General features: G+C 39.0%; 2 protein-coding genes across 11 annotated transcripts in view; one reads left to right on the forward strand and one right to left on the reverse strand.

Moving 5' to 3' along the window:
- The window catches only part of BMP2K (BMP2 inducible kinase), a 126,292-nt gene extending 119,634 nt beyond the window's left edge, over positions 1 to 6,658 (forward strand). For all 4 annotated transcript variants that reach the window (XM_027087703.1, XM_027087704.1, XM_027087706.1 and 1 more), the window contains one exon: positions 838 to 6,658. In XM_027087703.1, the coding sequence (XP_026943504.1) occupies positions 838 to 2,255 (1,418 nt within the window). In that variant the 3' untranslated portion in view covers positions 2,256 to 6,658. The remainder of the gene's footprint in view (positions 1 to 837) is intronic.
- PAQR3 (progestin and adipoQ receptor family member 3) lies at positions 122 to 27,938 on the reverse strand. 7 transcript variants are annotated; one of them, XR_003428887.1, is made up of 8 exons: positions 27,566 to 27,937; positions 24,148 to 24,310; positions 19,631 to 19,786; positions 16,456 to 16,653; positions 14,275 to 14,365; positions 10,816 to 10,964; positions 8,057 to 8,177; positions 122 to 2,282 (listed from the first exon to the last, which is right to left on the reverse strand). XR_003428887.1 is itself a non-coding variant. In XM_027087708.1 (7 exons), exons 1-6 carry the CDS (start codon positions 27,748 to 27,750, stop codon positions 10,822 to 10,824), a joined length of 936 nt encoding a protein of 311 aa, XP_026943509.1. In that variant the 5' UTR covers positions 27,751 to 27,937; the 3' UTR covers positions 2,208 to 2,282; positions 10,816 to 10,821. The 7 variants fall into 7 exon arrangements, 5 of the variants coding, with proteins under 5 accessions (XP_026943510.1, XP_026943509.1, XP_026943508.1 ...); XR_003428888.1 differs by lacking the exon at positions 10,816 to 10,964 and having other exon boundaries at positions 2,173 to 2,282; positions 27,566 to 27,938; XM_027087708.1 differs by lacking the exon at positions 8,057 to 8,177 and having other exon boundaries at positions 2,208 to 2,282.
- Between the last annotated feature and the right edge of the window lie 26 nt (positions 27,939 to 27,964).

Here is a 27,964-nt window from a genome sequence, read left to right on the forward strand (position 1 = left end):
GGGAGGGCTGTATGTTTTCATGTAAACTAACATACTGTTTATCTTTACTGTATATCATACAGTGAAATTGTAGAGCACTGTATTTGATACAGTTTTATTACCTATCATACAGTGAACATACTGATAGTTAAGATTTTTATTAAAGTAGCATGCTTTTAATATCATGTCTATTAGTACAGGTATGACAGTTTACGGAAGATGTGGCATCTAGGGAAGGCAGCTGTCCTTGGTACCGTCTCAGTTCAGTAGCTGGTCCTTAGTTTTGATCAGGCTCTGGGGATGCACTCATGTTAACCCAACTCATAAGATACTTGTTCACAAAAAAACACCAGAATGCCAATTTAAAAATTACACAGCAAAACATAACTAAGCAGATAAGCTATTCATGCTTGCTGATCTCTGTGGGAAAACTTCATAACAGAGTTGAAATATAAGCAGAAGGCTGTTGGGCAAACATGGGGTCTGAGCAGGGCAACTGACTGGATAATCTTATTTTGAAGGTGGAAGAAGAAAATGTGCTTGTGTACTGTATTCAGAGTCCTATTCTGGGTACTGTAAGTAAGACTTAGCTGTCAGTGAGCACCTATGGTGAGTAGGTGGTGTGTAGGGTAGAGAGACAAGTAAGTCTGTCTGCACTGAAGGACCTAACCATCGACTATGAGGCCAGGTGCATCCCCGCCCCCCTCAAGCCTAATGATAAAGAACTGCCGTTACATCTTCCTCTAAGGGAACTGCCATGAGTGATCTGTAATGCTTTGTGTTAGTACATAATGTTTACTGCAAATGGTTTTTTGAAATGCATTGGAATGATATAATAATTTTTCTTTGAATTTGCAGGTTCTCCTGAAAAGAAAGTTGAACATTCATCCATGAATCAAGAAAATAGCACTGAAAACCCTATCAAGAATACAAAAGCAAGCCCAGTATCTAAAGACCACCGGACTGGAAAGAAAACCTCAGAGAATTCATCAGTACACGGTCAACTGCAAAAGGGGAACGATGAATCTGAGAGTGATTTTGAATCAGATCCCCCTTCTCCTAAGAGCAGCGAAGAGGAAGAGCAAGAGGATGAAGAAGTTCTTCAGGGAGAACAAGGAGATTTTAACGATGACGATACTGAGCCGGAAAATCTGGGTCACAGGCCTCTGCTTATGGATTCTGAAGATGAGGAAGAAGAAGAGAAACACAGCTCCGATTCGGATTACGAGCAGGCCAAAGCCAAGTATAGCGACGCCAGCGCGGTCTACAGAGACACATCTGGCAGCGGAGCGATCCAGGATCCTAGTGCAGCAGTCCTCACGCCCACCCAGTTACCCTCGGACGTCGGGGCGGGGACTCCCAGACCGGAGTTTGATGTCTTTGGCGCCGTCCCCTTCTTTGCTGCACGTGCTCAACAGCCCCGCCAAGGGGAGCCGGAGAAGGACCCCTCCCCCGAGAGCCGGCTTCCCGCCGTGGGGCTGGAGCCCGAGGAGTTCGATGTCTTCACCAAGGCGCCCTTCAGCAAGAAGGTGCCCGTGCCCGACGCGCCTGCGCTCCCCGCTCGTCCGCAGTGTGTGGATATATTTGGCTCCACTCCGTTCCAGCCCTTGCCCACATCAGCAAGTAAAAGCGACAGCAACGAGGACCTTTTTGGGCTGGTGCCCTTTGAGGAGATAACCGGCAGTCAGCAGCAAAAAGTCAAGCAGCGCAGCTTGCAGAAACTGTCCTCCCGCCAGAGGCGCACGAAGCAGGAGGCGGCCAAGAGTAACGGGAAGCGGCACCACGGCACGCCCACCGGTGCCAAAAAGCCGGCCAAACCCGCCTACCGCACCCCAGAGAGGGCCCGCAGGCACAAGAGGGTGGGCCGCCGGGACTCCCAGAGCAGCAATGAATTTCTGACCATCTCGGACTCCAAGGAGAACATCAGCGTTGCCCTGACCGACGGGAAGGACAGAGGGCACGTCCTGCAAGCCGATGAGGGTCTGTTGGACCCCTTTGGGGCCAAGCCGTTCCACCCTCCGGACCTGCCGTGGCACCCCCCGCATCAGGGCCTGAGCGACATCCGTGCCGACCACAACCCTGTCCTGCCCGGGCGGCCCAGGCCGAATTCACTCCACGGGTCGTTCCCCGGGGCAGATGCGTTGAAAATGGATGATTTTGGTGCCGTGCCCTTTACAGAACTCGTGGTGCAAAGCGTCACCTCACATCAGTCCCAACAGGCCCAGCCAGTCGAATTGGACCCATTCGGTGCTGCTCCGTTTCCTTCTAAACAGTAGATAACTTCTGACTCTTGTTATTAACTCCTGTTTCAAAGAAAAAAGTATGAATAGTTTTATGAATTTGAAAGAAAATTTATTTGTATAGCTCTTTATATCATTCATTCTTACAGGTCAATCAGAATAGGTGATTTTTAAATAAACCAAATAGAAAAAGGAAGTATCTGCACAGGGTAGCAACTCCACGTCTCTTCCACGCAGGAGCAAAGGGAGTGAAATGGCAAGCTCTAACCTGGGGTTTCAGCTGCAGACGTGAAGGCACAGAAATCCAGGGAAAGTGTGTGGGCCCTTTCCAGTCGTGTAGTCCCTGAAAAGGGACTGGAAAGCTGCAGCTTTATTTTTATAACAGAATGTCACTTTTGTGTGTGTATCCGAGGCTCATTCCAGAATCCAGCATTTAAAACTAAGGTTGTTTGTACATACACAAGTTGCATTTGTGGATTTTTTTTTTTTTTAAGGTCTCTTCTAATTTCCACATTGGGGGAAAAAAATCCACTTCTCATAAAGAATGAGAAAGTTATTATCTGGAGAGTGCAGAGATTTTAGTCCTTACACCTTTCTCTACAAAGCGGAGCCAGAGGTCACTGACTGTTGTGCCTAAAACTGTTTCATTTAAAAAAACAAGTGCCATTAATATGGAATATCTATGTAGACACCTTGAACAAAAACTAAGGATAGATATCTGACAGGTGGAAAAATGTAGAGAAAAAAATGATACAAAGAAAAAACCACTCTACTTCAGGAACACTTTATGTTCTGGTGTTGAATGGCTTCTTGCTCAAAACTTATCATGTCCCTAGTAAAGCAGATTATTGGAAAAACTGGGAATGAGGACAAGGGTCATATAGAAATTTTATTTTAGGGAAAAATATGTAGCTAAAACCCTGAGTTTTTGAGACGTTTACAATGTAAAATCATGTGGCATTTAATAATGTGCTTTATTGAATTACCACCTTCGCCAACTATTCCCCAAGTCGTGAGCAGCAATTTCTGAGTTAGGTCTGGAGGGTGGAGTAGTTTTAATAAAGTGCACAGAACAGCGAAACCCACAAAGCCTTACCGGCAGGACTTGCGCATCCTGCCGCAAATACCTCTGCACTAGTAACACGAGATCTGAGAGTGGCTGTGAGGTGTCAGATGACCAGGGGCTAGCATCTCCACTCTGCTAGTTAGCTGATTGTGTCTTTAGTGAAAAGAACCCAGCTACCAAATTGCCTTTTTTTTTAACATCACAAATCCTAATTAGAAACTTGAGGTTTTATAGAAGTTGTTTAATAAGATAGAAATCACGTCTATGAATTAATGTGAATAGAGTATGTGTGCTTCCTGTGTCTCCAACTATTTTAAGTTATAATTAACTGTCCTTCCCTATCAAATTAACATTTAGAGGTTTCTAGAACCATTAAAGCTATTTACAAAAAAAGGGTGAAAACTCTTTTCAACTGGCACTCACTCTCCTCGATTGCTCTATTTTAAGTTAACTCTCTTTGAGCCCAATTAAAATGTATTTTATGAGTAATCTTAATAGAATCTCTTAATTATAGTGCCCCAGTTGGGTTGAGCTATTTGCCTGTTTTTTTCACAGTTCTAAATTTGGGAAGAAGCAAAGTATATGTAACTAAGCCATCTATTTTTTTTATTGCTTCTCTCTTTTTTATGTTTTAAATCAGATACAACTTTTGTGGACAAAGGGGGAAGCAGTATGTGAATCAGAGTGAAGCAGAGGCAGACCAAGCATGACATTCGTTACTGCTTTAAAAGCTGTACTTTTAGAGCCCAAGTGCACCAGTTACTTGTCCTTGTGCCAAAGGCAAATATTATGTTTGCACCTTTTTTTTTTTTTTTCTGATTCTCAGGTTGATTAATACTGCTAATGCAAATGCTCAAGTAGATGTGCTTGAAAACTTTACAAAGTAGATTCAAGTGATACTTTCTTTTAAAAGTGAAGAGTTGATGATTACACATAGTAAATTCATGAACTACAGTAGGTTTGTATCAAACAGAATCTGTTTTTTAATGAAATCTGTTGGTTGATGTATACACAGTATGCTTCTTTGACTATTTTAGTCCTTAGCCTTGGTCTCTGCTAGACCTCATGAGTTTCTTAATTTAGAAGGGGTAGAGATGAACTAGTATGGTTTCCTTGGGATGTAAACATGAAATACCTAGAGTCTGTCTGATACCAAGGCCTTGCTTACAGTTGTTTTTCAATACACTGAATAATTTTAAATGATTTAGATACTGATAGACACTTTGGCTTATAATGCTGGATAAATCCTAAGGAAACACTTTGACACTGTTTAAAATATTTACCTTCTTATGTTTATTATATCACAGCCCAGTGACTTTTCTCTTGAGATTATAGCTCAGAAGAGACATTTAGGACTTAATAGGGGACCCAATGGGAGAGAAATGGGGAGATTCCTTTGTGTTGAAGTAGAGGCATTTTCCCAAGGAGTACAGGATTAGGGTTGCTTTCCATTTCCCATCATGTTTTCCCACTACTGTTAGGATGTAAGTCACTCCACACAGCTGATGCCCAGGTAATTCCCTTATGAGAATTATGAGAATAAAGCTCACAAGACGTGTGAAAGAGCTTAACACATACTTGGTACACAGCACTCAGTAAAAGTTTGGCTCTATTGTGGGATGGTCCAATTCTTGCTTAAGGAAGGAAAGTTGAAAAGAAATCATGTTCCTATTAATCAGTTGTCTTCTGTGCTTCTTTAGCATGTAAAGTAGTCATAACTCTAAACCTGTAATACTTGAACATCACTAAGGGAAGTAAAATATTATGAAGCTAGCAAAAGTCTGAGGCCAAAGTTATTTCTGTCCTAACAGCTTTAATAATGCTTATTGATTTTGAATCATCTTTTTAAAAGTGGACCATTTGCTTATTTTAATATTATCACTTCAGCAAAATGTTAGTGTTAAAAAGATCAGTTTTTATGGCACTGAGGAATGTATCTGCTAAGACACAAAAGTTGCTTGGTATAGATATTAGGCAGAGGAGGAGAGGTTTAACTGACTAGAATGTTTATTCAAAAGTATACATCGGGAAAGTGTGATTCTTCCACTGACGCGCCCCATCCCTGTGTGTGTGTGTGTGTGTGTGTGTGTGTGTGTGTGTACGTGGACACAGTTACGACATTATTTGGAATTGTAGATAGAAGCAGCTTTTGATTCTACCCTGTTTATCGTTTGACAGTGATAGACTGCTGTCCTCATCTTGCTGGTGGGAAATACTAAGGTGGAGCCCCTCCTCTACTCTGGTGTTCATCAGGCAGAGTAGTCTTCCTACTATCCAGCCTCTCTGCTTGGTTTATTTTAGGTTGTGGTACTTCATATCAGCATTGCTAGAAGGTACACGTGTATTAGTATCACTAGTTCTGAGGAGTTTGGGTACATTTGTTTTAATATATATAGAATGTGCAGTAAACATTTTCTTCCTTTTTTTTTTTCTTTTAGCAAAATTACGCATCATTTTAGGTCCAATGTTGAGCTGACAGATCTACTGTGAGAATAACATAATGATAGTTTATTTGAAAACTTTTATACACAGTGCTGTTTATATATTAGGGTAAATATATAGACGCACACATGCTTGTACATGTTACACCTCTCTACTGTGGAGTTAATGTGAATTTTTAAATTTTAAATGGAATTGCAACCACAATCATTACTAAAGGAACATTCACTCCTGGTGAGGGTTTACAAAAGCCACTAAAAGAATAAGGTAGACAGATGAAAATGCAAACGGCCATCATTTGGGGTTATTTTTATTTAAAAATTTATTGTACTACTTTTAAAAGAGAATTGTTTTTATTCCTATGCTCTTTTTGTGATTGAAAAGTCATCTAATAGTAAGCAGAATAGTAATAGTAAGCTACTTTTTAATTGCTGGCAAACAGCTTTAAGTGCACTTTCTTTGATTACACTTCCATTTTTTGTTAAACTTGAATTTTCTGAAGCCTTTTATGTACCACTAAGCAAATAACTTTAACTTTTAATAAACCTGATTTACATCTTTATTATATTTCTAATTGTTGAAAACATACTTTCTAAAGTAAGTTAACTTCAGTCCTCACATACAGCTGGAAAACTGTTATGAGACAGAATCAGTTGCTTTTTTTTTTTTCTTCCTATATCTAATTAAGCACTAACTGATTTTAGTACTATATTGCCTTTACATTGCTTATTCTTATTGACTGAATCCTGTCCCTCATTCACTTCGTTTTGTTTGAAATTTAAAGTTATTTTCTTACTGTATTTATCATACCTACTGTTTTAATAATCTGCTTTCTTTAAATGCAATAAATCCCAAATGGATTGCATATTCTTTATAATCAGTGACTTCAGAGTTTTTCATTATTTGTCATCTTATTAAAAGTTTTGGATGCAAACTTCTAGTCAGTTCTTTCATTTACACCACAGACATTAAGCACCTATTATGCAGCAGCTAATGGAATAGAAAAATGAGTAAGATTAGATCTCTCTTCTAAGGGGCTCACAGTTTTGGATTTAAGTAAGCAAACACGTTTTGACCTAGCAGTTACACTAAAAAAACAATAACACAACTTGTTCAGGGATTACAATTACTGATACTTACAATGATGAAGGTATGGCAAAAACATAAGACTTTGAAGTACCTTTTGAATGTTTGGCATAGTTTTTGCATTACATATAATTTATTTTTTAAACTCTTTCTTTAAAAACTGGTGACATTTTAACTTGTTAAAAAATATTTAGTTTTAAATAAAATACTGTAGTCCTTGATTATGTCAGGAAAGAGGCTTTGGCATGTTAAAGAGAAAACTGTTTATTGGATTGATGGACTAAGTTTGGCGTCAAGATTGCAATATTATCTTATGTATTATTCCACAAACTGGAGTTTTAGATTGGTGGCTTGTGGAAAGATTCAACTTATTTGTTTGTTAGAAATGAACTTTTTTTTTTTCGGAAGTAGTAACATTTACCTAAAGTTATGTGGAAAAATAAGGGCTTTGTTTCTTTTTAATAAATGGTACAAAGGAGCAAAATATCGGATGATAAAGGTTATCTAAAAAGAACAGTGTGGGATGTGCCACTGTTCAAGTTCAGTTATAGTTAACTTCTTTCGAGAAGAATACATGCTGCAGTTAGAGCTATTTATTTTGCGTAAGCACATCCCTTTTTCAGGAAGTCCAGCTCCAGCATCATATGTAAGATGCAGATAATATTCTCCTGTTGAAAGCATGAGCTTTTGAAGCTCTATTTGTTGCACATTTAAAAAGATGATTGCTAGTTCACTTTTGCTTTAGATAGTTGGCAGTACTGAATTTACACGTGTGTTCTGCAGTGTTTTTGATCCCGGGTTTGCGGAGCATGACTAGACCTCGGTGGCTGTCATTCCTGTCCTCTTAAGGATGGCCGTTTCACTGTTCATAAGAGACCCCCACTGTTGCCACCTCTCCTTTCTAAAAATGTTTTCTCAAAGGTAGTTTCAGTTTTGGATCATTCTCCCGCTATCCTACTAAGGAATCACGGTACAGAATTTCAGGGGATGTTAGTACCCAATAGCATCCGTAGCTCTTTTCAGTGTAAACACAGTTATTGTGAAAATGCATGTAAAAGAAAGACACTTCTGCCCCTCCCCTAACAGCTGAGCTGATTCTTCACTGCACACGCTTCGGCAGGGGTAAAATTACCCGGAACGATGATTACAAGTGAATACAGACCTACTCAGCTCAGCAGGAATCCAGAAATGCAGGCTTTGCCCCTTGATATTTAATGCAGGGCAAAGGATATCTCTAGGTAGGTACCTGCCAAATGGAGAGTTGTACAGCTTTATGCCAGTCAATCACAATCTTCAAATCGGTTACTCTGTCCAGGCGGGATGCCTTTAAGATGTGACACACATTCCCTGAAGCTTCATTCCTGATTCTAAAATATGATTGTGAAGCTGTTATGTATTATAAAGAATGACAAGCAGCACTTAACATATTTAGTAAACCCAGTTTATTTACATAATACATATTTTGCCATGCAGCTCATGAACCGCACTCAGTGTAACAAGAAAGACAAGCACTATCTTGCTATTTGAAAGTGGTTTTATATAGAAAGATAATTCTCTTAGATGAATTAACTACAACCTTACAAATCACTATAGACAATTTAAAACAGCCATGAATAATTTTAAAATGTAAATCTGTAGGTAAAGAGCTTTTATAGTTTACACACTGGTAAAATTAAAACCTGTCTTTTTTAGTACTGTAGCTGAATAGTGTACTTTTAATCTTATTTTAATAAATCTACAAAACAAAAATAAATATACATTATTACAAGGCTCAGATTCATAGGCAATTTTTAAATATTCTTTAATGTTAACGTCTTAAAAATTTTGCCAGTAGTGATGTGCACACAGTAGGTGGTCAATAAATGCTGATATACAGAAGTGTTTATAGTTGACAGCAATCCACATTCATTCATTCATTCCCTAATAAGTACATTATAGTAAAGATAAAAAGAACTTTCTTACAATATTTAATATTTTCATAAAAAGATGAAATGTTTACATGGTATAATTTAGTTCTCCTTTACAGTCAGACCTGTATGCTTTTCAAATTCAAGAACAGTCTTAAAGTATGGTCTTTTTATCGATTAATTCAGATGGCAAGTATTAAATAATTCATACACTATAACAAAAAATAAGACTATTTCTAAAAATGAAAAGAAAATGAAATTTAAAGTTCAATATGTTTTTATTCTGAGAAGATTTTATAATAAAAAAATGGCACCAGACCTAAAATAACTAGACTTCTCCTTCTTTTTTATATTAATTATAACTACGCAGTATATTCTGTTTGACCAAAATGACAAAATATCTGTTTAAAAGCAATAATACCATGTAAGCCAATAAGGGATGCTTTAGGGAAAATATATCCTATTATCATTTCACCAAAATCTTCTTTCACTTAACATATGAATCAAATTTCTGGCCCTATGAGGTAAAATGGCCATTTTCAAAGTGGCGTTCCATCATAATATGGGGTATAATGTGGTGTGCCCTTAGCCTACTGGGGGAGAATTCTCCTTGCTGAGATACTAGAATGGGGAATTCATATTCCAAAAACACTACACTGAAAAGAAATACAAAATTTTACAGATGCATAAACTGAGGCACATTAACTTAACATTCCAAATATCAGATGTATAAATGACATTTTGGGAATAAGCTTCACCATCAGTCAACACCTCCTGATACTTAGAAATTCCAATGTTCTGAAGATACACCAGTATTTAAAGCAGTTCATGTCCACCCATTAAGAAACTTGGGTAATATTTTATATTCCAATAAACAACATGTTTTTATGAATCACTGCTTTATGGGATTTAACTTATGCATATGAAAAGACCAGAGAACAAGAGTGCTATGTTGTATGATGGGGCAGCGAGATCTATTTTTTAAGTATATACAATGCAGTTTCAGGCCCAAATATTAGATAGTGTATATCAATACTGTGAGTTATCAGTGCAATACTAACACATGCATAAACAGAGACAGACCAGAGCACAGGTGAATAATCATGTCATCAACTGGGGCATCTGCATGACTTTGTTCTAAGGCTTAAGGTTCATTTCAGGGTCAAGAACTGGGCCATCTGGATTCTATGCCCTTGAAAGTAGCACCCATGTACCTGGGAACCCCTATCACCAGGAACTTTAAGACTGCAAACTCAAGAGAAGTGAAAAGTCTTCTGTTACAGGAATTTTGGAACCCCAAATCTACCGTCTACTGCCAAGAGCTCAATTATTATATGGATTAAATAATATTTGAAATTGAAAAGCTTAAATGGCTAATAACTTGGTTATTAGACCACAGAATTTGTTGCCTGGTCATGTAATCGGTTCTTAACATGACTTTTACCTGATGGGAAATGACGATGCAAGTTCTTTTCCCTTTCTCAACGCCTCTCTCAACTTAAAGGAGAAGGTGTTTAAAGTTTTTGTTCTAGCAAACTAAAAAATCCAATGTTCCTAGGGAGAAGAGAACCTACAGCTGAAGGAAATACTATCTTAAGTGCCAGTTTCTCACAAACCATCCATTGACAGGCTAGTGATTACTCAAAGTCAGTATCAGCTTGTGACAGGCTATCGCAAACCTTGCCTTGATTAGGCACTTAAACTTGATGATCTAGTCTAAGTATCTCCTATTAAAGGAATCACACAAGAGGACTCCATTTTATAATGGAGGTGAGCCCTTCCTAAGGAAGTTAAGCTGGTGTTCAGTAAAAGGAGTACTATTTCTACACTGGCTTCACATTCATTGTCATTCAGATGTTTGTTATGAATGCCAACTAATTTTCACTTTCTGTACAAGCATTAAATTAGTCGTCTTAAGGGCCCATAAAACAGTTACTCTTACAGATCCCCAAGTATATTTTTCCATTTTTATAAAGTATTACTCATGATATATCAAACCAGAAGGAAAAGGAAAAACTAATGGGAATCTTAGAAATAGTGGGGTATACAACTCCCCGTTATATATTGCTTAATAACTGAATACACCAGGTGGCCATACCTGAATTCACAAATGTGAAACATAGTCAGGACAAGGCTTGCTATGTCTGTACTGCATGACATATACTGTTGACTGATGCCACCAATATAACATCACTACTGCAAGGACATGCCATATTTGGTGGCTTGATCCGAGGTAGTTTAGTTGTCCTGGAAGGGAAGGTAGAGAGAAAAGAATATTGACTGTAATTATTTTGATATTAAAATAAAAATATATTTCCATCTCTGGCCCTGGAAATATGACTGAGCAGCAAAAAGATTTTGGCAGTCTCAGAGTATCTGGAGACCGACTGGAGATTAATTCAGACTGAAATGTTTTCTAAAAAAATGTTAATTCATATTTGAGTCTGACTGTAAGGTTTTAAATTCATTAAGTATACTGGTGAACTTTAGAAATACTATTCCAAATGTCTTTTCAAAATCAAGATGTGGTTAATTTTAGGAATTTGACCTTTTGTCTCCCATGTCTCAACTTATATACCTGGGGAAGAAAAGACATTACATGAGGGAAGCAAAGGATATTAGTGCTACAAATCATGGAGTTTATTAGGTATGAAGCAGATACACGGTTGTGTTTGGGTATAAGTCTACTTGAAGCACTTTTTATTTTAAGCAGGTGTGTAAGGAGAAAGCTCAGACCTGAATCTTGTGCTATCAGACTAATGGAACAATTTGCAAAACGTAATTAGTAATGAGTTAATTAACTAAGGCTGATTAGTTCATATACAACTTAGGAAAATTACTTCATTTCTCTTTGTGGTTAAACAAGTTTAAATTCCAAGGAGATTAAATAACTAACATGTGGGAAGCATCTTGGAAAACAACAAAATAAATAACAAAATACAGAGCCATAGACATTTAAATGTAAATAATTTTTTCTTACTCATGGTGCTTCTATGGTCATGTAATGTACTGGGTTGGCCAAAAGGTTCGTTCGGGTTTTTCGTAATATTTTACGGGAAAACTCGAACGAACTTTTTGGCCAACCCTATAAATATTCTCTAACCTTCTCTGTCTTCTCTTACCAAGAATAATAATCAGTATAGTAAGTAGATTTTAAAGTATAAGTCAACAGGATCTTTTCTGTGGAGGTTCTTAGCCACTTTTTGGTGCCATGGAACACTTTGACAGCCTAGTGAAGCTCACAGACTCATTTTTAAAAGCATAAAACACTGAGGATTATAAATAAAACTGATTAGTTTGTAATACAAGTATTACAGATTCACTGAATTCTGTCCATGGACATCTTGGGGATCCCTGACCCCTTAAATACCACTGTGATGTTTATATACTAAAAAAAAAATTAACCTGAGCTGAAAGTAAGTTCTTAGGTTTAAATTTTTTGATTTCACAGTATTTACCCACCATCTCACCACCACTACAACATGTTTCTCTTTAGAGCCAGGTAATAAATGAGGACTGGCCAGACAAGGAATGTTTCATTTTTTATGATCTCTGTATCTCTGCTCAAATGTACCTGTACTTGCACACATTCAGCTACATGGGGCATGTTTTATGTCAAGCTCATCTTGAGAAAAGTTAAGTTACATAACGTTTGACCTTTTATAGATGCCCTATGTTAGACAACTGGGAACTTTAAAAAAAATTTTTTTATAAATTTATTTATTTATTTTTGGCTGCACTGGGTCTTCGTTGCTGCACGCGGGCTTCCTCTAGTTGCGGTGAGCGGGGGCTACTCTTCGCTGTGGTGCGCCAGCTTCTCATTGCGGTGGCTTCTCTTGTTGCGGAGCACAGGCTCTAGGCGCACAGGCTTCAGTAGCTGTAGTTGTGGCGCACGGGCTTAGTTGCTCCGCGGCATGTGGGATCTTCCTGGACCAGGGCTCGAACCTGTGTCCCCTGCATTGGCAGGCGGATTCTCAACCACCGCGCCACCAGGGAAGTCCCCAAGTAGGAACTTCTGATCTGAATATTTTAAGGCCTAAAAACACTATGGCCATAATCACAGAGTGCAGACAACTTTCATTGGTTAATTTTCTACATCTATGATGAATAAATTAATAATAAAATAATTATTAATAAAGTGATACAAAAATGTATTTTACCAAAACTGTTTTTTCTGAGGAGAATTCTGACCCTGCCTGGCAGATGGGTGGTCTTCAGTTCAAGGACATGTCCTAGTTATGTTCCCAAATCCTAATGTTTATATTCAGGTTCTTCGTTGTAGTCCGTCCTTATTTAAAATTCAGTGGAGAAAAGTCAAGTGCAGAGAGGAATGCCTGAGGTTCTGCAGTCTATTCATTCTCTAGTTCGGGGTTTCTCATCCTTTCTTCTTCCCCAACACACATGACGAGCTGCACAATCCTATCTTTGATTCACTGTGGAAGAGGTTCTTAACCCAGGAAGAAGGGAAGACAATTTGCAATTTGAATTTAAACTGCTCCCCTACTTCTAGCCCCCAAACCGAAAGACCACTGCCTTATGTCTCTTGTTATTCTTGACTTGAGCCAAAGGTCACCTGGACTTGCATCATTCTGTCCCTTCCTAAGCCACATATTTCATTTATGAAACTGGGGTTGAGGGGCATCGTAATAACAATTGCTAAGATTTACTGAGTGCTCACTACTCTCGAGGAACCGTGCTAAATGTTTCATGTGCACTTTCTCATCTAATCCGCACAATGACCCCAAGAGAGAAATGTATTATCTTCATGTTTCAGAAGAGAAAACTGGGCTGAGAAAGCTTATGTGACTTATTTAGCTCATGCAGCTAGAAAGTGGCTGACGGGGGATTTGAACCCAAGCAGTCTGACTCCAGAGCTGAAGCTCCTAAACAAGCAAATACATGTTGTGGAGAACATTATTCACTCTACCCAGTGTCCTCTTAGTTATTTTCTATCAGAAGATGTTTTCCTCTGGACTGAAGAAGCAGGGAAATCTGTCCTTCTCTTAAGTTCCTGGATTGTGTGTATCTTGGGGACATGAAGACCCTTAACTTAGATTAATTTCCTCTTACCACTGGGTGCCAGGAAGCTGAAAGCCAGACTGATGGGCTTTCTTTTATAGAAACTTACGATAGATACATTATGAAGTAATCCTAAACCTGGCTTCTTTTCATTATCCTGTTATTTTCCTTTGCCTCTTGTTTGTTTTATGGATCTCGCACGTATATTGATAAATTAATTTTTAAGCATAAGCTGGTATACAAAGAAGTAAATGGTAATTGCTAACTAGTGCTCCACAAAAAAGCAGTGGCTGGGAGTGCGTAATTGTGAAATGGTGGTGACCCTATCTACTGGACTCAACTCATATTGTGACGGTGAAAGACAAAGTTTGTGAAAGCCATTAGAAAGTTCAAGTTTTAGATAACATTTGAGAAGAGACGAGCCATTCTATAATCAATAATATTGGGGAAAAAAATCTAAGTTTTGATGCTCTGAAACATATACCTCCACTACATATTTAGAATAAAGTTAGACAACCATTATACAAGTGATACGTACCTGGAAAATACCTTTCTGGAACTTTGGAAATGTAGAATAGGAAAGCAAGAAGAGCAATCACATACATCACAATTACACGGGGTGCAAAGTCCTAAAAAGCAAAACATATTTTTTCACAGATCTTGCCTACTGTGATTGAATTCTCAATTTCTTATAAATCTAATTCATAGAATTAGACAACACACAGGAGTAGAATTCATAGGTGGGATTTAAGTGTGTTAAATCTGAATTGCTTTTGCAGATAGTCTCCAATGAGAAAAAGCTTGCAGTCCAGAGGACTGGAACACAGGGACAGCCCTAAAGGTCAGGGCACCAGGGCAGCTAAAGCTTCAACATAGTTTAGGTCCTAAGGGCGTCCAACTCCATCTACAACATAGGGTGGAATACATATGGGAATGGAGTTGCCAGCTGAATAAGGAGAGACTAAACAGGGATTTGTGGCTGGAAAAGAGCCAAGAGGCTTGGCCCAACAGTGAAATCTGTTCCACATCCCAGATAAATGGCTCTCTTGAATACTACTCTACAAAGCAGTCCATCTCACAGCTCTCTTGGAAAGCTTTTCCTTGCTCTAAGAAAATCAGCCAGCTCTAATTTATACATGCTGTTCCTAATTCTGGTTATAAACCTAATTTACCAAGAAGCCATTTACGAAATAAAGACAAATTATTTCTCTTCCCTCTAACAGATATTTGAGAATCATCATGGGCCCCCTCCCCTAAATCCTATACCCTCAGACTAATCAACCTCAGATTTTGCAAACATTCTAGAACACAGCTTCACCCTGCCTCCCACAATTAGCTCTTTGGAACTTTTCATCTTTGGTTATGTGCCTCTCTTTCCATCTTTTTTTGCTGAACACAGGATTGTTCCCTTTTTTTTTTTTTTCCCTTTTCTGAATTTCTTCAAAATCTACTGGCTTAATGGGTCTGGTTCTCTTTCTTTGTCACGGTAAGCATAAAAGGATGTGTTTCCCTCATCCCAGAATTTCACTCACTTCTATGTCAGTAATTAGTTATTCATTTGTGGTTAGGATTAAATCTACAGTGGCACTTCCCCATTCTATTTTCTGGGCATCGAAACTGTCAGAAAAACAATGTTTTCACAGATACCGGAATCACTGAAGTTATTCCTCACTACTATCTCACCTTTCTCCCAATTTCCTAATCTTATAAAGAAAGCATCACCGTCATCCTCAAGTTGGCAAGACAGCCAGATCATATCACTCAATTCACTACACCACAGACTTCCTTTCTTTTTAGTTTTATATGCAGATGCTTTCCACCATGCTGTTGCCAACAGTACGTAAGCCTACTTTTAGTCCCTCTCTTGTAAAAAAAAAATATAATTCCTTTGAATAAAACCTGCATTTAAATCCCTATATTCCAAAGGTCCCATTGCAACAAGTGTATGCGATTTCTTCTAGATTTCTTGGCATAATTAGTTATGTTAAAAATTCTCAAGTTTACTCTCTAGCACACACTTAAGGCATTTTTATATAAATCTCTAAGAACATAAGTCCTACTTCTAATTCCCTTCTCAAGCATGCTGAGGAATTCTCACTGAGGTTCTTCCTAATGTACTCCAACTGTTCCCCCATAATAACTAACTGTCTTTTATTTTTCAATATATTTTCCTTGCTGGGTGGAATATGCTCCCATGGCTCTAGCTACCAAGACAGTAATGACTGTCAAATCTCCATCACTAGTCTCGAACTCCAAGCTAAATCCAGACCCTATCTCCACCTTTACATCCCACGGGAACCTCAAACTCAGGTCCAAGAAGAAATCCTTCCCAACTCCTTTTCCTCCACAAACAAACAAACAAATCAACTGCTCCTACTGGCATCATCCCTGCCTCAGATGACAAAGCTACAAACCTGGGAGTCCTCCTCTACAGTAAGGACTTGGGTATTTACAACCTATGGGTAACAGAAAGAGAATTAAGAATGCATCATCTCATAGAAATACATCTCAGAAGAAAATAGTTAGACTTCTATCACTACAAGGTATGTTTATTTATTTATATAGATGTGAAAAATTATTGCATCATTATGCAATTAGAAATGTGCCCTCAAATGACAAAGGTCCACCTTCTTGGCCTGATTACATTACTCTACTGAAAGGAATAAAATTGAAAGGACAAAAAAAAAAAAGGGAAAAATATTGACCACACTCAACCTACCTGCACAATAGGAGCACCGATTCCTCCATTGAGCCAAACCCAGTGAAGAGTAGGGATCACTCCATATCCCGAAACAGAACAAAAGATGATAGAACGGAGCCTCTGCCACTGCTGTGTGAGGTAATTGGGATGAATCTGAGCAAAGAACACCGCCAGGATCATAGCAAGCACTGTGATCAAGTACACTTGACGCCAGTACTAGAATGAAAGGAAATCACATTTTAATTGTTATTAACAATAAGGGAAGGAAAAGAGTAATTTTCAGTTTGGGCTTCTACATTATACATTCCAAATTCTATTTATTTGGTATTTTCATTTCCAAACATGATTGCCTTCCTTCCTTAAAACAATGCATGTTGCGTACGGCTGCTAGGTTTCTTAGGATGATAAACCAGACCCCAAAGTGAGCTGGTGAAGAACACATTTATTCACACAAAAGCATCTCCAGAGTACCTATTATAGGCCGAGGCAATTTAAGTCTTGTGGAAACAAAGATGACTATGACAGGGGCTCTCTCAGTGGGTGAGCTCATAGGCTATGAGAGGGGCAGACATATAAACAAATGATTATAATCTAATGATAAGTACTGTAACTGAGCTGTGAAGAGAATGTTGTAGAACTACAGAAGAGGGAGCAATTGATACCTGGATTAGCTAAAAAATGCTTCACAGAGGAAATGACATCTCAGCTGGGGCTTGAGGAATACATAAGATTTTCATGAGAAGAGGGAGCTCTCAAGGAAAAGGAACAGCACACAGAGCAAGGAAGTTTTACAAAGGGAGGCTGAAAGGCAGATGTACTGTCAGGCTAAGTATTTGTACTTTATCATGCGGGCACTGAGGAAATAGCAGAGTCCTTGAAGAATGAGATGACATGGTTGTTTTTCCAACTGACTTATTAGAATAACTCTGACATCAGTGAAAAATAGAGATGACAGGAAGCCAGCTAGCCAATATTATTACAGAATAATTGATTCAAGGAGAAAATAGGAGCATGGACTTTTGTTGAACAAGGTAGATGTTAGCACCAGATTCAGGACACATCTTTGAAATAAACTAGTCTTAATGGTTGACTGGATGTGTGAGAGGGCAGTAGAGGATGGCTCAACTGTTTCTAGTATGAAAGGCCATGCAAATGGCTTGTACTAATAAGCAAATGAACAAAGATGATCCAGAGTGTGTGTGTGTGTGTGTGTGTGTGTGTGTGTGTGTGTGTGTGTGTGTTGGGGGGAGAAAATGGGGAAGCATGAAAGAATGTTCATTTAAAAATATATCAAGTTTGAAGGACTTATAGAATATTTAGGTATCTAAATGAGCAGTTGAAAAGCTGGTCTTGATGCTCAAAAGTTAGCATCACCTAGGACAGAGTTCTTAACCTGGGCTCCAAGGACTTCTCTGGGACCATTACACTTCTTGAAATTCACACGTCAAAATGACTGGTCAGTCTGTGCCCAAACGCACATTATCCGGGATGGAGGGTCCATAGTTTTCAATCTCATTCTCAAAGCAGTCTGTGTTCCTTAAAAGGTAAAGAGCCACTATAGCAACTGAATATTTGGAAATGATAAGATACCAGAGGGAAGAAAACTTTTCCTTTTAAATGATCATGAACTGTATTAGCTCTAACAGTCTTTTTTTTCTCTTTAATCTACCTTGGACTTCTAGTTTTTCTGAAAAGAGATTTACAAAAAGTGTCCCACTAGTCTCTTTGATGATCGGATATATTTGGGAAGAGGTAAACAAAAAACAGGTTTCAGAGAAATACATAATAAGCAAAACAATTCTAATATTACATGACTGTACTCACAAGCCTTTTTTTTTTAAAGATACAAACAGTTTCATGCAAAATGAATACGTTGTGAAAGGTGAGTAGATATGAATAGTTTACTATTAAAACCAAATCAATTTACAAGGTAAATGGCATGTACACTTAATTTTAAGCTTATGTTCCAACGTAATCAGGCCTAAAAAGCAAATGGCTCACGTATAAGTGGCTACAATTAATAATGTTCTTACATTCAAACCAAATTATGATTTTTCGCTTTGCTAGTTTTACACTCCAGCAGTGTTGACAGTTTTCTATTATTGCGTAGCAACAAAGGTCCTACATAAGAATTCCCAACAGTCAGAGGACCCCTGCACTGCAGCCAATCCTCCTAGAAAGTGAAGGCTGGGGATATGGCTTGGACCACCTGCTCCACGGGGAGGGCTCGGGCACGACAGGCTCTAGTCCTGTGACTAGTAGGCACACTGCACCTGGGAGAGCGGCTCAGTCTTGGCTCTGAAAGGGAAGGAACTAAAAGGATAAACAGAAAACAAAAAAAACGTATGGTAGGAGAGCAGGAGGAAAAGAGAGTAGGGTCAATGGGGACTTTCTGAATGGGAGGCCTTGAGATGTACTGAGCCCTCAGGAAGATTCAGTTTGCCTTCTTGGCTGGGACATGAGGAGAGGAGGTAGTTTGGTTGGCCAACATATTTAGATCAGTTGCTGTATAATTTGATCACAGTGTTTCAAATGCTGCTTTGCACAAGGCAAAACTGACTTTTGTAACTTTAGGGTCAGAAAGAAGAGTTGATCTAGAACTCACAATAGACACATGTTTGTTAAAGATACTCACAACCCATCTGGTCTGTCTCTAGACCTGCCTCCAAACATAAGACTAAGGAAAGGAAAACATATTTCTTATACAAGAATATGGGTCAACACACTCGCAGATATACCTTTTGTTTTTTTCTCACTGAGAGAGGAGTAAAGGATAAGAAGGGAAAATGGAAAGCAGCAGCTAACTTCATAATTTTAACAAGTGCTAACTTTACCTTCAACTCTATAAACACAAAAATAAAAGATATATAATGAACATCTGAGGAACCATGTAGCTATATGGGTTTAGTGGGGAAACATTAATAATTTAATGTTTACGTTAAGTTTCAGAAAATAACAACATATATATATTATTTTCCATTCCTTTCCAGGTTAGTGAAGGGACTAGGAACTGATAATAGATGTTAGAAATCACAGGGCCCTTTTGAAAAAGGAGTTTATGCCTCCACCAGACTTTCGTTTCTTCTATAAGTTAGTTAACTATGTGCTTATTCAGAAGTTCAAGGGAACCATGGCAAGAACACCCAAGACCTATATAAGAAACGTAGAATGTAAAATGTTTTACGTTACTTACGTTATTACAATAAAATGCATAAAATACGCCAGAGACATAGCAGCCCAGTATTCCAATAGAAATTCCTGCATAATCTAATGCCATCCATCTACGACAGGTTTTTTCTGATCGATGGCAGGAAAAAAGATGATAGCCCACAGAGCAAAGCATACAGACCTATGGAAAATAAAACAAATCTTAGCAAATGAAACAAACAAACAAAAAAACAAAAGCAACTCATGCATGATGTTCATGGAAGTGGTCAGGTCAAGTTCAGGCTTTTCAGCCAAAGAGACCTGGACATGGACCCTAGCTTTGTGCCTGACTATATGTCATTTCCCTAAGCCTCAGTTCCTCATGGGTAAAATGCGGACAACAATCATAAAGAAAGAAATCTATAATGATAACTACTTTATAACATAAAAAATTTAATGAACAGTGCAGTAGAAGGAAATCTACTGAGGCTTATTTTGATCTATGAATGTTTCCTTTCAAAAACTACTTACTACAGAATACATGTCCTTAAAGAAAAATAAACCAAAGAATATGGAATTGTATGATGTAAAAAAAAATAAATCCCTCCCAGTCAATCTATTCTCCAGTGGGAGCCACTGATAACATCTTTTTTGTGTCCTCCCAGATATTTTCAATAAACATATCAGACACCTATGATATAGAAGTCCACACACACAAGAACACCATATATACTTCTTAATCAAACGGAATCATACAGTCTGTTCTGCTATTTGTTTTTTTCACTTAAGACCTTTTATGTCTGTATGAGACTTCATTGTATAGAGTTTACTTCTAAGTTAAACATAGCTTTGCTGCGTTCAAGGAAAAATAATTATGACTTATGCTGATTTTATACGTTACCAGATTGAGAGCAAACCTAATGTAATTCTATCAGTTGCTCTGAAGATTGATAAGGTTTCTACAGCTGAACTCCCTGTAGCCATTAAATACCTACTGCTTGTCATACAGTGGGGATACAAAGATGAAACCTCTACTCTCAAAGAGATTTTTCAGAAACAAGTGAACAAATGGTAATATAGGAAGTCCTATAGGAAAAGTCGGTGCAGAGCACAGTTAGAAAATAGAGGAGGGAGAGTACCAGGTCTGTGGGTGCATGTGTGTACTTGTGGGTGGGAGTGGTGGGCAGAAAAGAGCTACATATTTCATAGAAGGGTTGCCACCAGACCTGCACCTTAAGTTGACCTGGCATTCATCAAGGACATATAAATAAAGGTGTGCACAGGTTTACTGGAGGGCCCATAGGAAAAGCAGCATACTGAGAAACACAGCATCATTAAGGAATGCTATGAGGCCTTCTTCATGATATGATTATGACAGAGCCTATACATCAAGGAGTTTTAACTTCAGTATTATGGGCTCTGTGGGATACTTCTGAAAATTTTAAGTGCACCCTTACAGAAAGGCTGAGATGAGAGGTTACAGGCGTAGCCCTAGGAAGCAATGACTAGAGCCTACACTAAGCCAGGGACAGTGGGGGTAGGGAAAATGGGCCAGATAAATGGTCATCTAGCTATTCTGTAGTCTGACCATTAAGCCAACCTAAGTCCCCACAGCCTCAATATCAATATTCAAAACAAGGTTCCTAGCCACAATCTCATTTCTTCATCCACTATCTAAAATCCTTAACAGTCTGTGGCTTTGGCTACTACAAGTCAGAGTTTATTGACCCAATTAAACATAACTCTAAGAAGCTTGGTTATTTGTTTTATCTGATTATCCCTGAGATAAAACACAGTAAATTCAGAGAACATGAAGGTGTATATTCTCACTGACAGGGAAAGATCTCATCATCACAATGCTGAGTGACACAAAACAGCAAGCACAGAGATGACCACAGCTCAGAAGGAGGTAGATAGGAAAGGTAGGTAGGCAGGCAGGTGTGAGGCAGCTGTGATACACAAACGTCTGGAGGAATCTGAACCCAAATGTCAAATGTGGAAGTGGAATTTCAAATGACTTTTACTTTCTTCCAAATACTTTTGTGTTTGCTTCAATTTCTACATGAGTATATGTTATAGTAATAATAACAACAATAAAGCTAATTTCATTGTGAAAAGGTAAATAAAAGTGGAAAGAGAAAAACTACAGTATCAAGAGGAAAGTAAAATATACGGTATTCATAGAGAACATCTGAGTTTTAGAAAAGTTAACCTAGACATAGTATGTTGTTTTAAAAGGGACATGTTGTTAGAGCTGCTTAAAAAACTGACTGAAAAATTATCTGACATTGAGTATGTCTCCGTTTTCTGGAAAGTTTCCTTCTGTGGAGTATCTCACTCCATCCAGGTGGACAGGTAATTACAGCATGACATCCTACATCTAAGCTCCTCGCCATGATAACCAAATGCCTCGGGATCTGGCTCCTGTCTCTCTATCTCTCCAGCCTTACCTTTCTCCATTTTCCTAGGGTTTAACCACAAACACCAGCACCTACAGGTCCAGAAAGTGCTAAGCTGTCTCTTGCTTCTGGGCCTTTAGGCACTCTTTTTTCTGCTTCATTGCCCTGCCTCACTCTCCCTTCTGCTCACCTATCTGGGTGACTTGATCTTTATGACAGGCTGGTTTTGTTCAGCACTGTATTCCCGATGCCTAACTTAGTGCCTGGATATAGATAAGAGGTATTAGAAAGATATTTCTTGAACTGAATGTTAATGAACTGAATCTAGGGAAAGGTGTTCTCAGATTCTATTCTTCTCTAAGATAGAAAGACTTCAAAGCCCCTAAAATTACATTCTACTATTCAGAATGTACTCTATTAAAAAAATCTGGTTGGTAGGAAAGCACTGAGCATGTAAAAAAGGTAGAAGTAAAAAGAGTAAAAACGTTATATCTTTAAAAAATTAAATGTAAATCAATATTAATACATATATTTATGGTTTACCATGCTGCCTGCTAACTCTAAGAATTTGGGGACATTGGGTGAACAAGTTATAATTTCATAAAAATAAAAATAATAAAAATGGTATCTGCAAGTAGGGAAAATGTGCTCATTTGTCTTTAGAAGCTGTACTGTGTGTAACAGAAAGATCAGTGCACTAGCAGTTAGGAGAAGAGGATTCTACTGCCCTGCTAAACAATCCAAGTCACTCTAACCACTTTGGGTGTTTCTTCACTGGCTGTTGTTTTAATTATTTCATCTTCTCAGTTTTGCAATGCACTGCTTTCTTAAACCATTATGAAAATGAATGTGTGTTCCCTGAAATAACATCAGCTGTGGCTGGGTGGCTAAAGGGCAAGCCTGGGGTAGAGGAAAACATGTGGGATCCTCAAAGGAAATAATATCTGTATAACAGTAGAGTATAAACCAATTTTTCTTATATTAAGCACATCTTAGTCTATAAGATACATCTAAAAATTAAGTATGGAGAAATTGATTCATTTCCATTTTAAAAATTGGGATAGATTTTAAAGAGCTGTTTAGGCTCCGGTCAGGACAAAAATTAAACCTGAGAAAGAGTATACTTTAAAAAACACTTAAAGAAAAAATAATTTTCTAATAACACAAAAATACAGAGTATTCTTTCCCTCAAAGAAATTTAAAATATGGTTCTAGGAGCTAGAATTAGAAGAAAAGGGGGAGAGAGATGTTCCCAGTGTGTTTCTTGATCATGTAAGTCAAAAGTTTTGAGTCAAATGATGAAGGCCTGAAACTGACTATTACACAATGAAAGCAACACCTGTGCAGTTTACTTATCGATTCCTCCCCTCTCAGAGTAGCAACAGGTTAACTGCAGGAAGTGCTGGCCTGCGTTTGGAGGGAGAGGCATGATAGCTTTTTCTTTTCATTTTTATGATTTTTTTGTACTCTCTTCATTTTTTTTTAAATTTAAAAAATATCACCTGGATTTTGGTCCACGTTAGTTTTCTTTTTCAGAATTACCTGTTTGAAAAGTTATTAAACGTAACTTTTAAAGGCACTTTGTTACAGATCCCGGAAGAAAAATTAAAGTGCTGAGGAACACATACAAGAGGCTACAGAGGAGAAGAAACTGAAAGTATCTGAAATCAGGCACGTGCAAAAGGCCCAAAGGAAATTAACATTAAAGTGAGAGAAAAGATTAATACCAACAAAACAAGACATTAAAACTAAGACAGTATGGAAACAACAAATACAAAAGGCATAGACATATAAAAGATGAGAAATCTTCCCAAACAAGTTTTAAGCAGACAACAGAGTTCTACTTCAGTCGGCAAACACAGTACAGAGATTCCTATCTTTGTATTAATCTTAAAGCAGAGAGGTCTAAAAAAAGGAAGAGAAAAGAAAGAAATTTTCTCAATCTTTAAAACTTACTGGATTTCAAATATACTCTAATAACATCCAAATACACTCTCATAAAAACATACTCTGGATGCTTATATTATGAAAGTGAATAAGCTAAAACCTATATGCTATTTGGGGGCTCTTTAAAGCAAGTTGTGGGTGTGAAGTAAGGTCACCTGCCCAAGCTTGTCTGACTAAAGTGCTCTTTACCAATAATAGTGTTTGTGAAATGACTTACCTGGAAGCAGAAAAGGCAAATAGAACAAATTACAAAGTCTTCTCTGGATGCACTTGCTGAAGGTAACACAGATGTCATGTCATATATTCCCAGTGTGAAGAAGAGAAAGAAACCCAGCAAATGACTCCAGATGTTTACCGTCTCATTAGATAAAATAAACAAACTGGAAAAAACCAAACGTGCAGCTCAGATTCATATCTGTTCGCTCACTGTCAGCATTTAAAAGGTTATGGACAATTTTGGGGATTATCTAATACGTGCTACTTTAAGCCCTTAACCCCATCTTTACCTTTCTAAATTTGATACACCATCTCCATCAATCCTGGGATCTTACAGTTTTTTCTTGCTCACCTCTATTATACTTACCATTTCCTTCCTCAATTAGAGTTATTTATGTATAAATTCCACCTCATCCTCCAGCTTATCAACTCCCTGACGGCTGGCATGATTCATCTTTATGACACTACTGTTCCAAGCACAGTGTCTTGCTCAGATTAGATGCTAAATGTCTACAGAAATGAATGAGCAGATTAAAACTGGGTGCTAGCTACCATACTCTGACACTCAGTAATAGGTATCTGAAAACCCGCTAAGTATAAGGTTAGGCACGAACTTAAAATACGTTTTTAGTACTCATTACATGCAAGTGCAAAGTTAAATGGACTCGAGAGAAGCAGGATAAATGCAAATGGATCCACTGGAAATGTCCTTTAAGACAGGCATTCTGCAACAACTTTGCTGTGGTTGTTTTGAAACCAAACTAGTTTCCAGGTGGCATGAGTTTATTCCTTTTTTGGAACGACAGGAGGTTACTTTAACTATCAGTACTAATTGCCCTCTTTCAATACGCCCTAACTGGTTTGAGTTTAAGTAGCCCTGGCAGTGCAGGCCGGTGCAGAGTGTTCCCCGCCGACCAGCAGTCAGGAGGCTCACTGTCCCTTCACTCCCACCCTGGGCAACAAATTAGCTCTGGGATCATGAGCAAGTCACTTAACGTCTCTGGCTTCAATTTCTCCATCTCTAAAACAAGGGAGTTGGATTAGATGCTGCTGTAAGTCCCTTCCAGCTCCTTCCTTAATTTTGTGAAATGTTTCTCCAGCTGTGGATAAGACTCATCAGATTATCAAAAGGTGATGTCACGACTAAAGGTTAAAATCCTCTTGCAAAATCTAATCTTTTGTTTAAACTAAAGTCTTTGACCTTCACTGATTCAGAATCCTTATTGGTAAGCACTAACGTATAACTCTAATACTGAATTTGCAGCAGTCACCATGGTTCATATTTTCCCATGTCATAAACATAGCAGGGTCTCACACAATCAGACGATCACCAAGGATAAAGTGGATCCTGTATCATGGATTTCAGGCTTTATCCTGTATAAGCATCAAGTATAAAAACTACTTATACTGGGGAGTGGGGGAAGAGATGCAGGGATGTGAGGAGACACAACTAACCCCAGGACTGTTTGACAGCCAATACCACATTCTGCCTGTTGCCTCAGAACTTTTCATTTGGTGAAACCCAGTATACCCTGATTAACTGAGCAGAGAGGCATAATCTTGACATGTTCCTTCCAACTAACAGAGTATTGGCAGAACAGCTGTGACATACAAAACCTCTCCTTATATCCAAAATGTGTCCTCGTCCCTCTAGACAAAGGGCAAAAGCTGAACCTGGAAAAGACCAAGCTGGTGGGAAGAGCACTTAGCAGAATATCCCCTGTAGGGGATCTACTCTTATTCTATGAGAAGTTAGACCTATACTCTGTTCTGCTTCAAAATCAACAATCAACTTCATCATCATCATCATCTATTTGGCTTCAAATTCAATGACCATGGTGATAACAAGTCACCATTTATTGAGTGCTTACTATGTACCAGGCTCTGTGTAGCATTTTACATACACAATCCCATTTCGTCCTTACTACTTTCTGAGGCATATACTGTAATTACCCTCACTTTTACAAATGGGGAAAATAAGGCTGGGAGAGGTTAACTTTTGTTCAAAGTCCCACAGCTGTTAAGTGGCAGATCTGCACACCCAAGTCTTTTTTACTCAACAGCCCAAGATCTAAAGCACTATATTTCACTCCTTAATCCATGAAATTTGGACCCTAATATTAGAATGCAGAGGTGGGTATAAAACTATTTAAGGCAACTGACTACCTGCTCTATCCTTATGGAACTCTACATCCACAGCAGGGCCCAGCTCTGATTTCTTGTGTAATAACTTATGCAAAGGAGTCAATGGGGAGGAAAATGGCACTCAGGATTCAAATTGTGAAGTACTGTGGGCCATGCATCGAAGCCAAGTAGGGATGGACAGTGATGTCACCTTGTGACCCTGAGTCAGAGAAGCAATTTAAAGGCAAGCAGGGCAAAGGAACTGGGGTAAGACCATGCCAAAAACAAGATCAAGAATCAAACATGTGGTTGCTGCTTGAACAATTCAATGGCTCACATTCCAGCAGTGGGGTTTGTCACTACAGTGACCTGGAGCTAAGCAACATGGGTATCTTAATTCTCTTAAAGTGGGGTCCTGTAATTAAGTACAAATAGGGAGTTTTAACAGAAAGCTAGTCAAAGAACTAGAACACTAATTTTTCAGTTTTGTTTTTTTAAACCCAGGCTTTCAAGGGACTCAATTTTAAGAGTTTAAGTGATGACGGAATTCCTTTTTTAAAGACACTTCTATAGTGCTCTAGTGGAGGGCAGTGCCTGTTATAGGCTCTCTTTGCTATAGTGCTTTTCCCACACAGCGTTTTTTCACAATGGTTATTATGTAATAGTATAACTAGCTCTTTAATGTGTGTCACCCAGGCTAGACCTCAGTATTTTCATGAGAACAAGGGCCATACCTGCTGTTCTTTGCAGGACCTGGTAGGGTGCCTGGCACCTAGCAGGGGTTCCATACTATCTGCTGAATGAATAAACCAGGATTTCTAAATGTATGGCATTGTGAACTTGTTTCCTATTATACAGGCACTTATCTGGCCCCAAACATCTGAATTTCCATAGGGCTGCCTTAAAAATAAACAAAGCTTTGGTATACACAGGGGCAAGTATGGCTCAGTCATTGTCAGTGGGGTCGATTCCAACATGTATCCCAATAAGCACCAAATGGAATAAAGGATGTAAAAATTCCTTTGTAAAGAGCAAAGCCCCACAGGAGTTAGTGGTTATGACCATTGTTACTATCATTAGTCCATGGATCAAGTAGCCCGGTGGCGGAAGAAGGGAAGACAACGAGAAAGGAGAGGTGGCAGAAAGGGATGAAAAGGTTGGGACAGCTAGGAAATGATGGGCACGGAGAAACGCGGGGAAAGCAGCAGGCGGACCAGACAAAAAGGCTGTAGGTGAGGAGGAGGGGCCGCCGGCGCGCCCCCCAGGCGCACCCAGCGGAGGCGGCCAGACTGTACCTTTTGATACACAGCCTGGAGGGCAGGTAGGCCCGGTAGCCGTCGGTGATGTACGGGTTGTCCTTGAGGGACACGGGGATCTGCTCGTAGGTGTAGAGGCGGATGCCGCGGGGCACCAGGACGGGCCAGTACTGGTAGCTGCCCAGCTCGATATAATGTGCGCTCTTCAGCAGCTTCTGATGCATCCTTCCTGGCCGCCGCCGCTCCCCAAGCGGGGAGCTTGCCCAGGCCCCGCCTCCCCGGGGAGGGGGCTTCGCCCCCGCAGCCCCCGCCCCGGAGCCCGGACGTGGCGCGAGGTCCTACGGCCCTGCCTTTGCCCAGGCCGGGCTCCGCTCACAGGGCGGCCACCGCCGTCAGCACCCCGGCGGACCCGGCGGCGTCGCAGCCCTCCCTGACGTC

Source organism: Aethalodelphis obliquidens, unplaced genomic scaffold (genome assembly GCF_003676395.1).
Source record: "Aethalodelphis obliquidens isolate GAN/ISIS:26980383/991018 unplaced genomic scaffold, ASM367639v1 scaffold59, whole genome shotgun sequence".
NCBI classification, from domain to species: Eukaryota; Metazoa; Chordata; class Mammalia; order Artiodactyla; family Delphinidae; genus Aethalodelphis; species Aethalodelphis obliquidens.

Bases quoted from the DNA above. Each gene is read 5' to 3' on its own strand.
- PAQR3 (XM_027087708.1), bottom strand. From the start codon at position 27,750: ATGCATCAGAAGCTGCTGAAGAGCGCACATTATATCGAGCTGGGCAGC. The intron at 24,311-27,565 runs GTACAGTCTGGC...GGTTTTTTCCAG, and splicing joins TCCAGGCTGTGTATCAAAAG to TTTGTTTATTTTATCTAATG. The intron at 19,787-24,147 runs GTAAGTCATTTC...TATTTTCCATAG, and splicing joins TTTGCCTTTTCTGCTTCCAG to GTCTGTATGCTTTGCTCTGT.